The 13,815-nt window shown below is 50.3% G+C and overlaps 1 protein-coding gene across 3 annotated transcripts in view; it reads right to left on the reverse strand.

The window, feature by feature from the left end:
- Window positions 1-13,815, reverse strand: part of ZDHHC14 (zinc finger DHHC-type palmitoyltransferase 14) — a 219,628-nt gene that overhangs the window by 79,184 nt on the left and 126,629 nt on the right. For all 3 annotated transcript variants that reach the window (XM_054697935.1, XM_054697933.1, XM_054697936.1), the window contains exon 2: window positions 1,709-1,869. In XM_054697935.1, coding sequence (XP_054553910.1) covers window positions 1,709-1,869 — 161 coding nt within the window. The remainder of the gene's footprint in view (window positions 1-1,708; window positions 1,870-13,815) is intronic.

A 13,815-nucleotide genomic window follows, 5' to 3' on the forward strand; every position in this document is an offset into this window, starting at 1 on the left:
GTTATCACACAGGATCTATTTTCTGAGGGCTTGGGGCAATGATGGTTTTTAAAAATACTTATGTTAAAAAATACTGCTCTGAGGTTATCAAGTTTGAGAAGAAGAAAAGCAGTTCAGTGAATTACGCGACTTCCACCGTATTAACAGGGGTGCATGGGAACTCTGCCCCGTAGAACCTGCTCTCAGAGGGGCCCAGGGTGCTCTTTATCACCTGCTTTGTAAGGAAGACAGTGCCTGTTTTGCCTTATTCCTTGCACTGACCAAGAGGTGGCACAGAAACAGGGTCACAGCAGGAAGGAGCTTAGTGGCCAGCGTGGGGACAGGCTCTCCGCTCGCCACTGAGCACAGGTCTGAGGCCAAGTGTGGAGAATGCTTCAGGAAGGGTGCACGCGGCGGCTAAAGGGCCCAACAGGCCTCTTCCCCCATGACACAATGACTCAGCCAGAGCTGAGCCAGGAGACTGCTCTAGGCTTGGGCTCTGCCACTCTCTCCCTTTGAACCCATTTGGGGTTCAGTGTCCTATTTGTGGAATGAGTGTGACCATAAAGTCTCCTGCACCAACTGCCTCACTAGCAGGTGACTGAATTCCTTGGTAGCCAGGGGTGGGCTTTACACACTATTAACATGCCATGAGATGTGAGCCTGAGGGTGATGAATTAGCACGCCCCGTCCTGGAATCCTAGCATGAGGCCGCTAAAGGAGACTGTCCTTCCTCTTTGTTTCTTCCTGACCTCAGGACACAGGAAACTGGTGTAAGGTCACCCCCATCCACCGTCACTGTAGAACCTTTACTGTCCTCTCCCAGATATTTAGTGGCAGGGTTGGAGGATGGATGCTGGAGAGGACACAGCTGGGTTTCACCGCCTGGGTAGAGGGACCAGGCGAGGCCTGGACCACTTTACATGCTGGGCAAAGGAGGGGCCTCCGGCTGAGCGAGGCTGGGAAGGGAGGCACACGGGTGGGTGCCCCTGGAGTGAGCCGTCCTGTCACGTGGTTTCTCCCGCCCAACCTCCTCCTGTCCACTGAGTTATCACAACCTCCCTGCCACACTTGTCAGATTAACCAACGTACCAACGACCTTGTAAGAGCAAGAAGAGCTCTCTTTTTAGTTAGAAAAAAGAGAGGGGATGAAGATTTGTTTGACAATCTTTACAGTGGATTGCTGTGAAATGTGTATCCTGGGATTTTGACATCGAAGGACACAGAAAGCTCTTTACCTCGATACAGATCACAAACATACATCCCTGTTCCGCATTAATAAAGCAAATTCTGCATCTGAGGCTGGATTAATAAGACAGCAGCTAAGATCACCTTTCCAGGTTGATAGTACAACAACGAGAGCCCATCTCTGGTGAGCGTAAAGGGGCGAGAAAGCAGGTGTGGCCGCAGCTCAGCAGAGGCCTCTCAGAGCAGACTAAGACACGCGGTTTCCCAGAGTCAAGGGGGGGGGGTGGCAGCTCAGGTGCGGCCCTGGGGACAGATACTAGCCCCTCCAGGCTTCAGCCCCTTGGCCTTACCTCCGCACTCCACATCCCACCTCCTACTCGTCATTCTGGGCTGAGGGAGCGGAGACTTCAGCCTCCTCCCCATTACTCGCACCGGCCAGGCCCCGCCCCTCCTGCGTGGCCACCTCAGCTGGTTCCCCCCACACTGTGGCCGAGCACAGGCGGGCAGTGCCCTGAGGCAACGGACAGACCTTCAGGGTTACCTATTTGCCTTTCCAGGTCGGCAGCCTCATCGGGCGTGGCCCGCGGCAGGACTCCGGGGTCACTGAAGCTGGTGCGCAGCAGGGTGCCCATCACGAAGAGGAACAGGACGCCTCCGACCACGGGGATGGCAGGGGTGATGTTCACGGCCAGGTACGGGCAGCTGCAACAGGTTGGGAAGGTGGGGGTTGGGGGAGAGAAAGGAAACACAGCGTCAGTAATCAACAGTGAGCAGGTTATATTTTCCAAGAAGCCCAAAGCTGACTGGGAGGAGTGAAATTGATTTCCATTAAAAATTTATCTATGTGAAGCATTTACATTTGGGGAGGTCTGCGATTCTCTCCTGTGGACCATTTAACCCTCCCTGCCCCCCTCGATAGCCAGGCCCCTGCCCCCAGCAGGAAAGGATGAAAAGCATCCTGCTCGTCCAATCAACCTAAAAGAATCCGAGCTTGTGTCCTTTGTGCTGAGAACACAGCTCATGGGTCTCTGCGATGCTCCCAGGGGCCCCTGGAATCGTACATGGTAAGACTCAGTCCTGACCTTTCCTCCCTGGGTCAGACCATTCAGGTTTAAAGCACTGAGGACCACACATTGACCCTTAAGAGGCAAGAACACATTTCTCGATATTTCAAAGCTATTCTGTCTAGAAGGGGTTCTTGAAGTATGGAAATGAAATTGCTGGCCAGTTTCTGAAGATCATCAAAGGGATGTGGCAGCTGGAATAGCCAAGGCCTTTCCAGAAGGCACCTGCTCCACCAGTTGATGGACGTGGCCTGGCCCAGTTCTAGGAAAACTTCTCCCCATCCTTCAGTCCTATGGGTGATGTGCAGCAGGGACTGTGATAGTCATGGAGTGGCCCCCAGGAAAGACTAAAGCCTATGCCAATGGGATCCCTGCACCCTGGCCCACTGTCACTGCACAGGACTCCACAAAGGGGCCAGAGGCTGAGGGAGGACGAGCTGGAGGTTAGGAGCTGGCGTAGCTGGGGGAGCTGGGGTTGGCACGCCACGCCAGTCTACCCCCAGGGCATCGGTATCCAGAAATGTGACACAGAATCATGGATTAACACATGCAGAGTGGATGTGTCTCCAGAGAGCCCGACTCCTCAGGTGAGGCACTGCCAATGTCTCAGGGAAAACAAAGGGAGAAGGAATGTTGGAGAAGAATGGACTGAAGTAACTAGCAGGTCAATGGGGGGCAAGTCTGGAGAGATGGGGAACCAGAACCCCACTCCTGTGCAGTGTTTGCTGGGAAATGGTGAGGTCTCTGATGGGATGGCAAGGACATGTTGACAAGAGTCCAGGCCTTGGGGACCACAGTCCCCTTTGCTGACAATGACACTAAGGATGTCAGAGCACTGGGTCTTCAAGGTCGAGGGATGTGGACAAGTTGCGAGGAGAGGCCTTTCCTGAACCATGCCCCCCCAAACCAGGTACCTTCCAACATTAAGAAAGTGGGGGGAGACCCACACTTGACTGAGTGGGACTTTCTGCCAGCCAGGTAGGCTGTGGTTTCCAGGAGACAAAATAGAGACCACTGCCAACCTCTCTTTCATCTCTCCCACATCAATTTCCAGCAGAAAAGGAAGAAAACAACCACCCAGTATGATATAAGGTCGCACTCTGGCTGGATGCCAGCTGTGACTTCTCTTTACGGCATCCATTGTAATATCTGCACCAATGTGACCGCACCCGAGCTCCCAGAAACTTAGAACCTTTTTGACCATCTGAGACAGTCTCAGGAGAGAGGACATGCAGGCCAGAGACAAGCACTGGGGCGGAGGTGGAGGGAAGGGAAATCCCCTGCACTGCTCGAGGGAATGCAGACTGGCCCAGCCCTAGGGAGAGCGCTCTGGAGGGGTCTCAAGACATCAAAAATGGATCTGCCCTATACCCAGTCATTTCACTTCTAGGCATCTCCCTGAAAAATTCAAAACCCTAATTTGAAAGGAAACTTGCAACCCCATGTTTACTGCAGTGCTGTTTATTATAACTAAATTATGGAAACAACCTAAGTGCCCCCAAATAGATGACTGAGAAATGCGCGCGTGCGCACACGCGCATACACACACACACACACACACACACACACACACACTGGAATACTACTCAACGATCAAAAAAGATAAACTCATGTTATTTGTGGCAACATGGATGGAGCTGGAAGGGATGGTGCTAAGTGAAATAAGTAGAATGTGGAGTCACCAAGAGCCAGGTAAAGACAAGCAGAGAAACCAAGCCTTGAAAGCTGACTACAGAACTGAAGCCTCCGAGGGGGGAGCATGGGGCAGGGGTTAGAACGCAGAAGGAAGGAAGCACAATAGACTACGGTGATTTGGTGTTGGGTACACTACCTGATGGGGGTGTCCAAATATCACCCCAATTAAAAATTAATCAAGAGGGAGAGAGAATGTGGCAGGGAGAACAAGAAGATCTAAAGAACTTGCTATGGGAAACAGGAACGGCTGCGTGTTAACCCTAAGGAAAACCATCTGTGAAATCAGGCACCAAAATGATGGAATTAATACTGTCTAGGGGTCTTTCAGCTTTTGTGAATTTTAAAAAATAATTTCAGGAGCTGAAAAGCTTTGAGCAAGTTAAATAAATTTTAAGAAATGGGGATACAACATCACCTGGCAAATAGCACTCAGTGTAGACGCCTGGAGCTGTAATGGGAATATTTTCTAGCAGCAGAGATCCGCCGGCCTTACAAATAGGGAGATGATTTTAAAAGATGGGGTGGTCAAGGTTCGTCCTGTGCATGTGGGCCCGGGTGCTGGGCTGAGCACAGAGCTGGCATGTCAGCTTGAGACATGCAAGGAATACAAGTCTTGGCAGGAAATGACCATCTTCCCTTTAGAGATCAACGTAAAATCGCATCCAACTCGGACCCCATGCCGTGGGCTGCATCCAGGTGTGAGCAGGAGCAGTGCAGCGGGCTAAGGAGCAGGCACCTTTTCAGGGCAGCTCATGAAGTTAAGTGGGGCACATTTGCACCATGACAGGGAGCTCCTAGGAGGAGCTGGTAATAAAGATCAGTGGCTGCCAAGTCCATTGATTAATCTGACTGTGATATCAACCTGGACTTAACATCAAGGAACTCAAACACTCAAGGATCATTAAAAAGCATCAGTGTCATAACATGACAGAGTGACATTATCATTGTTCTTGTCACACAAAAACTTTATATAGTATTAAACTTGAAAATATGCTAGTGTACCACAATCAGAAATAAATGGCCATGGTGAAGGCATGAAATTGGCCTTGGTACAAATATACATACTCACATACATATGTACATATGTTAAGGGTTTTTTTTTTAAGTCTAAAAGAAACTACTTTAGACAGACTTTTGTTGTAGTTCCAATTTTACAAAATGGTTAGGGCAATGATCAATTATGTAGAAAAGAATTTTCTAGAATTTATATTCAGAATTCAACAGAAGAATGCCTACTTGAATAACAGCAGAAAATAACAACAGCCAAAGCTTTCCCTCTTTCTCGCTGTCACTGAGTTTGAGTGGGAAGCAGCTGGCACGGCTGTAAAGCAGCAGCCAGGGCACAGCTGGACAAGATGACCAGATGATACCTGCCCCAGGTGCTCAGAGCTGTGGCTTCCCCCAGGGTGGCTACTTTGGTGCATTTGAACCCTTTCGTGAGGGTGCTTTGGTGTGTTTGCTTTTCTTCCCTTTTGGTTACGTAGTGTAACTTGGTTGGCCTCAAAGTTTGCGTGTGAAAGTTGCAAAGGTTGCCTCCTTAGAGCAACAGGCATTGAAGAAGCCATATGCTGCCGGGTCCCCACTGTCCTGCTGCCCTGCATGGGGGGCTGTCATCGCTTGGGCTCCCCTTCTGCAGGTCTCCCTGCCTCCCACGTAGGCCACCTCTGCCCTTGCTGGCATTCAAAATTAGAGACCAAGGTCTTCATGTGTCCTGTGCCCTGGTGCCTTATCACCGCAAATACCTTGTGGTTGACAGTATTTGTACTTGAGAGCCGATTAACTTATCTGGCCGGGCCAGGAGAGGGGGCAGTGGGAAAGCCCAGTTGGCAAGTGACTGGCTGCTCCCTGCTGGGGTTCCTCTGACAGTGCTGGGACACAGAAGAATCACATGTGAAATGCAACATTTCTGCTTCCCTTTTAAACCTGACCTGCTCCTTCCCTGGTGTGAAAAGCCATTTCTTTTCTGGTGATGAGAAAATCTGACTTACTTGAAGTGGCAAATAGTCTCATTTAATTAATTAAGAGTGTAACAAGCCCAGCTAATAGTGCAAACTCCTAACCTGATTTTGAGTTAAAGCCTCCTCCACCTCCCCGCTGGCCAAGTGCAGCAGCTAGAGAGGAAAGAGGTCCTCCTAGCTCTGTGCTCTGTCCAGCAGGTGTTTAAACCTGGGGCTCCCTCCAGCTCTTCAGATGCCACCGTGGGAACCTATGGACCCCTGCTCCCCTTTCTTTGCCCCCCACCCGATCCCCTGAGGAGTCTCAAGGAATCTCTATTGGACAGGGGGTGGGGCAGTGAAACAGCCTCTGGCACTGCCTGCCCAGGCCCCTCCCCCCTGCCCTGGCCAGCTTTATCTCACTCATCTGTGCTTAGAGCCCCCTCCCCGACAGTCCCATGGCTCCTCTGTTCACCTCAACTTTCAAGATCCTATAAGGAATCGGTGCCAAGTTTTTCTTGGCTCACCTCCAAGTAGAAATGGTGGCTTTTTTCTCCGAATTGCCTGTCCAGTAATATAAAAAAGCAAAAGCAAAACGGAGCCAGCGAATCTAATTCAAACCAAGTTGGGAGACTGCTAGGGTTGGGGGCCCAGGCTCACCCAGGCCCCCCACAGGCAAGCCATGCTCAGAATTAAAATCCACCAATCAACAAACGCCTGATAAACTTCCCACCAATCACAATGGCACTGACTGAAACCTAATTTGCATAAAGGGGTCCTGAGCCAGGGCTACCCCTCCTGATACTCAAGTCAGCCATCCCCTCCACCTCAACCTGGGTGGACCTGGGTCTAGAACTCCCTTCTCTCCTAGGCTTGCTAGGGCTGTACCTTGCCTCAGACAGGTACAGATCTCTGCCCTCCAGGAGGCAAGGCAGACAGGTGTGATTCTTCTGGGTGCTCTGGATTGCGTGTGCAGCACCCTCTGCAGGAATGGACAGCACCTGACCCTCCACAGCCAATGTCCCAGGACAGGACGTGCCCCGTGATGACACAGCTGTCATAACACGGGGTGGCCCGAACAGCCCCTGCCCACCAGCGCCTTGTGTCAAGGGACCACGTTGAGTTGCTCTTTAAAATCTTGGGTAACGCTCTTTATAAAAACAGTGAAAGCCACCCCCTTAAGCATGGTGGGCTCCATGCCGTCACCTTGGAGCTACTGCTTGGAAAAAGCAGAGCACAGCTGCCGTCCAAGCAAAGAAAGGCAAGAAACAGATGCTGCCCAAGACTGCAACTGCTCCCGCTCTGGAAGAATCCCAGGCTAACGGGAGGTCTTGCCAACCCACAGCTCAGTAGCTGAAGATCAGAGAACAGCAACGATGATTTTTAGCTGGGCTCACACTACTTGGAAATGGCTCTTACTTTTCTGAGCAAGTGTGGATGGGGTCTCCCATTTGGAGCACCCTCCGTGATGAGGAAGACTCCTTCCCCGAGGCACCGATCTGATAGGAGATGGTGACACAGTTGGTAAAGATGAAAACCAGGTGGAGTCCTCTTTCTGTCTGCAGAATCATGACCAAAGCACAAGCCAGCGTGGGTGGAAAATAGGCAGGAGCCTCTTAGTCTTCATCAGGCCATGGGGAAGTGACAGCAGGAAAGGAAGCTTCCCCAGGCATGCATTTTCATAACACAAAGGAAATGAGCTCGTTTAGCCACCAGACCAGACCAGTGTTAACAAGAAGAAAGGCCTAATAAAGCTCCGGCTCCTAAGGCACACATCAGTTGTGCTGTGTGACTTTGGAGACGATGATTAAATATTCACAGTCAAGAACCGTCAACTCATTCACTGTACATTAAAAGTAGATTAAGGTCCTTCTGGATAATAATTAGAAAAGGTAGCGTTGCCAAATGATTAGGAGGGTTTTCTTCTGTTCTAACAGCAACCTTCTCAACATTTTAGGAAAAGTAATTATTTGTGTTTTGATGTTTCTACATGAAGGCTGGACCTATTTTCTGGGTGAGATGTTATGTGAAACCATGAAATCAGTGTTTTGTCATTAATTATGACAAAATTATTTTTCCATCACACACACAGGTGCACCCAGAATCAATACTTGTCCTTAATAATGCATTCATATTTAGAGATGGGCTCACAGGTTAGAATTTGACATAAAACTAATTCCTTGGATGAAAATCCTGGGACTAAATTAATTTCCAAAATATTTCAGATAGGAAACCTGGATTTTATTACCGGGTTGCTAGGTCTCTGTTTTTCCACAGGACATTCTTTGGGGGAAGATTAACTTTACTTGAAAACAAAAAACAATATTATAACATGTAACAGAAGCATTAAAACCAAGCGGCTTCTAGAGCAAGAAGTAGAGAATCTTTCCAAAACAATTTGAGTCTTTTTATTTTTTTTGCTTGCTAATGAAAGCACATGCAAAAAAATACCTGTTAATCGCAGTTCATGACCTCTGACCGCATGATCTACGTTTGATATTTTTGTTCTGTCCAGTACAAATGAAAGCATAAACATGAGCATTATTTTTTACACAGAGAAATGAGACACACAATCAAAGAGCATCCAGGGAAGGACGTGGCCTTGCGTTGCCCACATTGCACTCTATGAGCTTTCAGAAATCACAAAGTTAACTTGTTATCTTAAAATCCAGATTTTGATTGCCATGCATTTCAATAATAAATAGTTAAGGCAAATGATCATAAAATGAAATAATCTGAGTCAATGACTCATATGCCTGAAATAATAACAGAGCAGCACAGTGAGGAATGGAGGTTGTAAAGGTTGTAATAAAAAAGGATCTTTTCCCTTTTCATATGAGTCACTGTAAAATAAATGTATTTTTCATTTATAGGCAGGGACACAAACACCATTCATCTTATGATTTGTTCCTTAATCACATACTTAGAAATAAATGTACCTCTGCAGAGCAAAGACAAGCACATTGCTTGGAGACAAATTGAGAGAAAAGCGGATTTAGAAATAACCTTCACTCACGACGCTAGAATGGGGAAAAAGAATAGATGATTTTATAAAACTTCCCAGAGCATCACTCCCTTGGAAAGATACCTCATGGCTGCACCCAGTGCCCCCTTCTTACTCACTGCACACAGTGAAGCCTCTACCCACATTACACAGGAGGGAATTTAAATTAATGGACCCATGGACCAGAGGTGGGAAAATAACAAGAGAAAGTGGGAGAAGCTCCGCTGCAGAGAGACAGGACGGCGAGAGCGCACGTCTCTGTATAACGTGCAGAGGCTGAGATGACTCTGGGGTCAGAGATGCTGCAAGCTCACTTGGCGCCCGGGGTCTGTCTACTTTCTTCTGGGAGCTGCAGTTCTTAGACTTCCTTGGGAATGGAGGCTGGGAACGCGCACCCTGCAAGCAGCGGGCAGGTTTCTCCCCCCAGGCCTCTGCATCAGATTCCCTAACAGCGAGCTTGCTCCAGACACAGCCGTCCCCTGGAGCGTGCGCGCTCCTACGGGGTAGGGGTAGGGGAGCTCGGCCCCCACAAGGTCCCATGAACAGAGGGCCAGGATGGGAGAAAAGGCCTCTGCCCGCTAGCTGGGTGGCCAGGGCACCTCCCCAGTGTGCAGGACACAGCCAGCTCCGCTGTCTTTGCCTCGGACCACCCAGAAAGGCCGCATATGGAGATGGAACCTGGGAATCTGCAGTTTACAAGGACGGCTTTGGATCGCGGTGCATGGACAGTCCAGTTCATCCAGTTCACTCCTCTCCTACTGGGAATAGGTGAGGGCTTGTTAGGGAAGATTGTGGTGTTTCAAAGGTTTTGCCATGTGATTTGGAGTTTCATTTAAAATTCCTGAAGCCAAGGCTTCTGGTGAGTGTGGGAATCACAGGGAGGAAGCCAGCATTTCTCTGCCCATCCCAGGTGCTCTGCCGGAGTCCTCCCTCGGTTGGGGGCCACATGCAGGGCTGGTCCTGCCTCCAGACCCAGAAGACATTGCAGAGCATGCTGGGAGTGTGGGGGGAGGCTGGGTCAGAGGGGAGATCTGGGATTTGCTGGTCCTAAAACCAATTCCCAGGTTTGGTTGCTTTACGTTGGAAAGGGTGAGTCTCCAGAATAGCCCAGCAGGGCGCGAGCTCCGTTCACAGCTGTGTTTCCTCAATTCTAAGGTAGCAACATGTTGGGATGGATCATTAGGAGGAAACGCGCCAAATAAGATAATAATCTCTATCACTGGGAAGCTTTACATTCTATTGACTGAAAGAGCAATTTGACTTATTTATACACTATTTTAGCATCATCTATCACTGTTGGACTTAACACTTTTAAAAATGTGAGTGAAATAAATAGGTCAAGGTCATCCTAAAACAGCTTCATGTTTTTCAGAATTGCTTTCTGACCCGGAGGTGTCGGGTCTGAGATCCTGTCTCTGTCCAAGGCTGTGACTGCTCCCGGCCTGTAGTCGCCTCCACCAGCCAGAGTAGGCTTGTCAGAACACCTCAGCACTCCACTAAGAGATGAACCCCACGTTCTCTTGGGGCCACAGCCACGTGGTTCCTGCTCTCTTTGGGCCTTCTACTCCACCCCCTAGCCCACCCTGTGCCCTCCTTGCAGCACCTGTGTGTCCCAGAAATCTGCCCACAGGCCTCTCCAGGGGAGGTAGCTGCTTCATGCCCTGGCAGCAATGCCCTTCCCTGAGAGGCTCCAAAGCCCTGTGCCTCCTCCAGGTCTCTGCTCAAGGATGGCTCAGTAGCATCACCTTTGGCCACGCTACAGAATTCACAGCTGCTGTCCCCCCTCACCCTGCCCTTGGGTCCCCTTTGGCCTCCTCTGTTCTCTCATCAGTCACCCCTGCTCAGCACTTTGAAAGGACTAACTTCTTTCCTGTCTTACTCTCTCCCTCTGGAAGAAACTCAAAGCCAGGAGAAATTTTGTCTGCTCACTCACAGAGGATCCCCAGTGCCTAGAATCAGGTCCAGCACAGAGTAGGTCTTGTATAAATGTTTTTGGAATGGACTAGATAGGTGGCCAAAACCCACAGCCAACAAATTGCCCTGGGCTGATCTGTCGTCATGTCACATGCACATAATTGAGACTGAACGATACGCCCAAAAATTAATACCTGGCAGGAGCCTACTTTGGTCAAACAGAATCTGTGGTCTCTAATTACCAAGGTGGGACTTGTGGGTGAGTGGCTGAGGGCGGCCTCACTCACCAAGTTGGTGATTTCTCCTCATCGGCGATTAGGAAACAAACAGGAGACCAGCTCTGAGCCTCTGTCTGGAGACTGTTGCCCAAATTTTTACAATGAGTGACCTAAGCTCAGGCCACTTCTGTTTGACCTTTAACCTCCCCTGTGCCCTGCCTCTGGGGGACACGCCTTGGGCCTGCCCCTTGTTTATGGACAGGACCATGATCCCTACTTCTGAAGGAACATCTGGATGCTACTATAGCCTGAGTATTTCTCGGTGGACAGCAGGATGGGGAGGAGACTAGAGTAGGGATGAAACACCACCAGCATGAAACTCCCTCACACCAGCCATGTTCGTGGAGCTGGCCTTGCTGCCGGCCATCTCGGTTCCGAGAGGAGTAGCCCACGCAGAGACATGTCAACAATGTACAAGTTAATTCAGCCGTTACACGTTCGGGAAGACCTCTGGGAGAGGGAAATGCCCGTCCTGATTTGGACTGCCTGATCACCAGGGTGGCCAGGACACCCTCTCCTGCCCCAGGCAGGGGGCCTCAGACTCTCCACTGGGATGCGCCTGGGAGGTACACCCTGCTGTCCACCTCCTTCCCTGCCAGCTGACCTCAGTGCTTCCACCCCCAGAGGCCCTTACCCAGCTTGGCCTGCTCCCCCAGGCCTGCTGAAGCAGAGGACACAACTTTACAGACAACTGAGGCCTCTGCCAGGACAGAGCAGACCCTGCCCCATTTGCCCTCCTGCTCAGGGCTACCGCTCCCAAAATCCTTTCCTACCTGCTGTGCCCAGAAGTTTCTCTGAGGAAAAGTAGTTTTAAGTGTTAGGAAGAAGAGTTTTGGAAGTGTTTACAGCGAGAGCAGGTACTGTGGATTCTGGGCTCTGAGATAAGACTCAGCCCATTCACCCCTTCATTCAGCCACGCCATACACTTGAGCACCTAGTGCATGCCGCGGCGTGGGCCCCATACTAGGAGGCAAGCAGATCACGAGATCCGTGCTTTTCAGAGGCCCACAGTCTAGGAGAGACAGACCCAGCCTGTCACCTACAATCGCACACTGGGGACAGACAGGCGGGGAGTATAGTGAGGAAACTTGAACAAGACCACTCATGGGCCTGGGTGGGGTCCAAGAAGGGCCATGTGGGCGGGACGTTACGGCTGAGCAGGGGCTAGGCCAGCACAGACAAGGGTGTCAGCCAGGACAGAACCATAAAACCCTCACTGGGCCTCCGTTTCCAGGCCTCCCACGTGCACGATGATTGTAAAGCGGGACCGTCCCAGGCCTGCCAGGCTGGGCTCCCGTACTATGTCAGTCCGGCAGGCAGGGGGCTTGACAGGCGAACCGCCAAGCGACAGCTAGCCAGGATTGTCAGGCCATTGAGGAAACGGAAGAAGCCAGCTGGAGATGAGCAGACAGTTCACTGTGGGCCTCACCTCTGTGGACGGCCGCCCAGCTAGCCAGCCCTCTTCCCCCCAATATCACACTCTGTTTCCTCCTATTCAGGGGGAGCAAGACCACCAGCTTCTTCCTTTTGCAAAGGAAGTATTGTCAAGTATATTTTCCTTTCTGTTTCCTGGAGACTAAAGAGAACTGAAGACGTGGTTTTTCACATCCCCACTCTCAGAGCCCTCTTAGGAGCAGATACGGGCCCCATGTAGGTCAGACGGAGCCGGTGTCTAGACAGACGTGCATGCATTCGGGCCACTAGCTATTTCACTCTCGAATTCACACAACCGTGCTGTTTTCAATAGCGGAGACAGCATTACTCAGGTGACGCTTAGACAATGGGAAATACGGTATTTTTCAACAGTCAAGAAAAAGCCTACACTGGTATTTGAGTAAAAAAAAAAAAAAAAAAAAAAAAAAGCTGTTTTGCAAAAAAAAGAGAAATAAAAACATAATGGAGTGAGCAGATGAACAAGCCCCTGACCCCAGGCCGGAGTCTGGTACAGGCAGCGTTTGGTGCGTTTAGCAGGATGTGACGAAGATTAATTCCCGAAGGGCTTTTGGATACCAGGTTGCTGCTGGGACTGCTGCTTTATTTTCCCCTTCTCTAAAGGGGCAGCGCGCAGCACTTATTAAGAGATTTCTCCAACGCTGCCTGCAGTCCTAAGCGTTTCCTTTGTCAAGAGCCTTTGCTCTTAGAAGTGGAGCAGGCATTTCTCCTCCCCGACGGGGAGCAGATCCTGGCGTGTAATTATCCAGTCCATTTGAAGCAAGGGCAGAACAGACAGACATGGAGGGAAGGTCCGCCCTTGCTGGACACACAGCTGTGGCCATGCAGCTTTTAAAGTAACAGGCAGTTAAACAGGGAGAGGGCAGGGAGAGGACGAAACTACAATTTTGGATCAAACATCTCCATTTCAAGCAGTTCCACGTGTAATATTTCATATTCTCACGACGGAAGTCTGTGACGTTCGCATTTTTCAGGCCACTGTACAGGTGAAGAAACCAAGTCCTCATTTGACTGAGTCCACACAGTGAGCAAATCTCAGAACCAGAGTCCTCTCCAGATGTGGGGCCTTCAAAGCCCACATGTCCATCACAGCTTGTTTCCGTTGCTCCACCTGAGGTCGGCGCCTCTGATCTCCCTCTCCATGTCGTTTGGCAGAAAACAGTAGGAAGAGGGGTGCCTCCATGGCCCTCACTCAGTGTCACTACAGATGCTGGAAAACCTAAACATGAGTTAGCTCCAAGGTGCCTTGGCCAGTTTGGGGAGAAGGCGGGCTCAGAAATCGTGGGTGAGGTGGCCTTTCCACACTG

This window comes from Talpa occidentalis, unplaced genomic scaffold (assembly GCF_014898055.3).
Source record: "Talpa occidentalis isolate TD23 unplaced genomic scaffold, MPIMG_talOcc4v2.1 talOcc4.2, whole genome shotgun sequence".
In the NCBI taxonomy this organism is placed as follows: domain Eukaryota; kingdom Metazoa; phylum Chordata; class Mammalia; order Eulipotyphla; family Talpidae; genus Talpa; species Talpa occidentalis.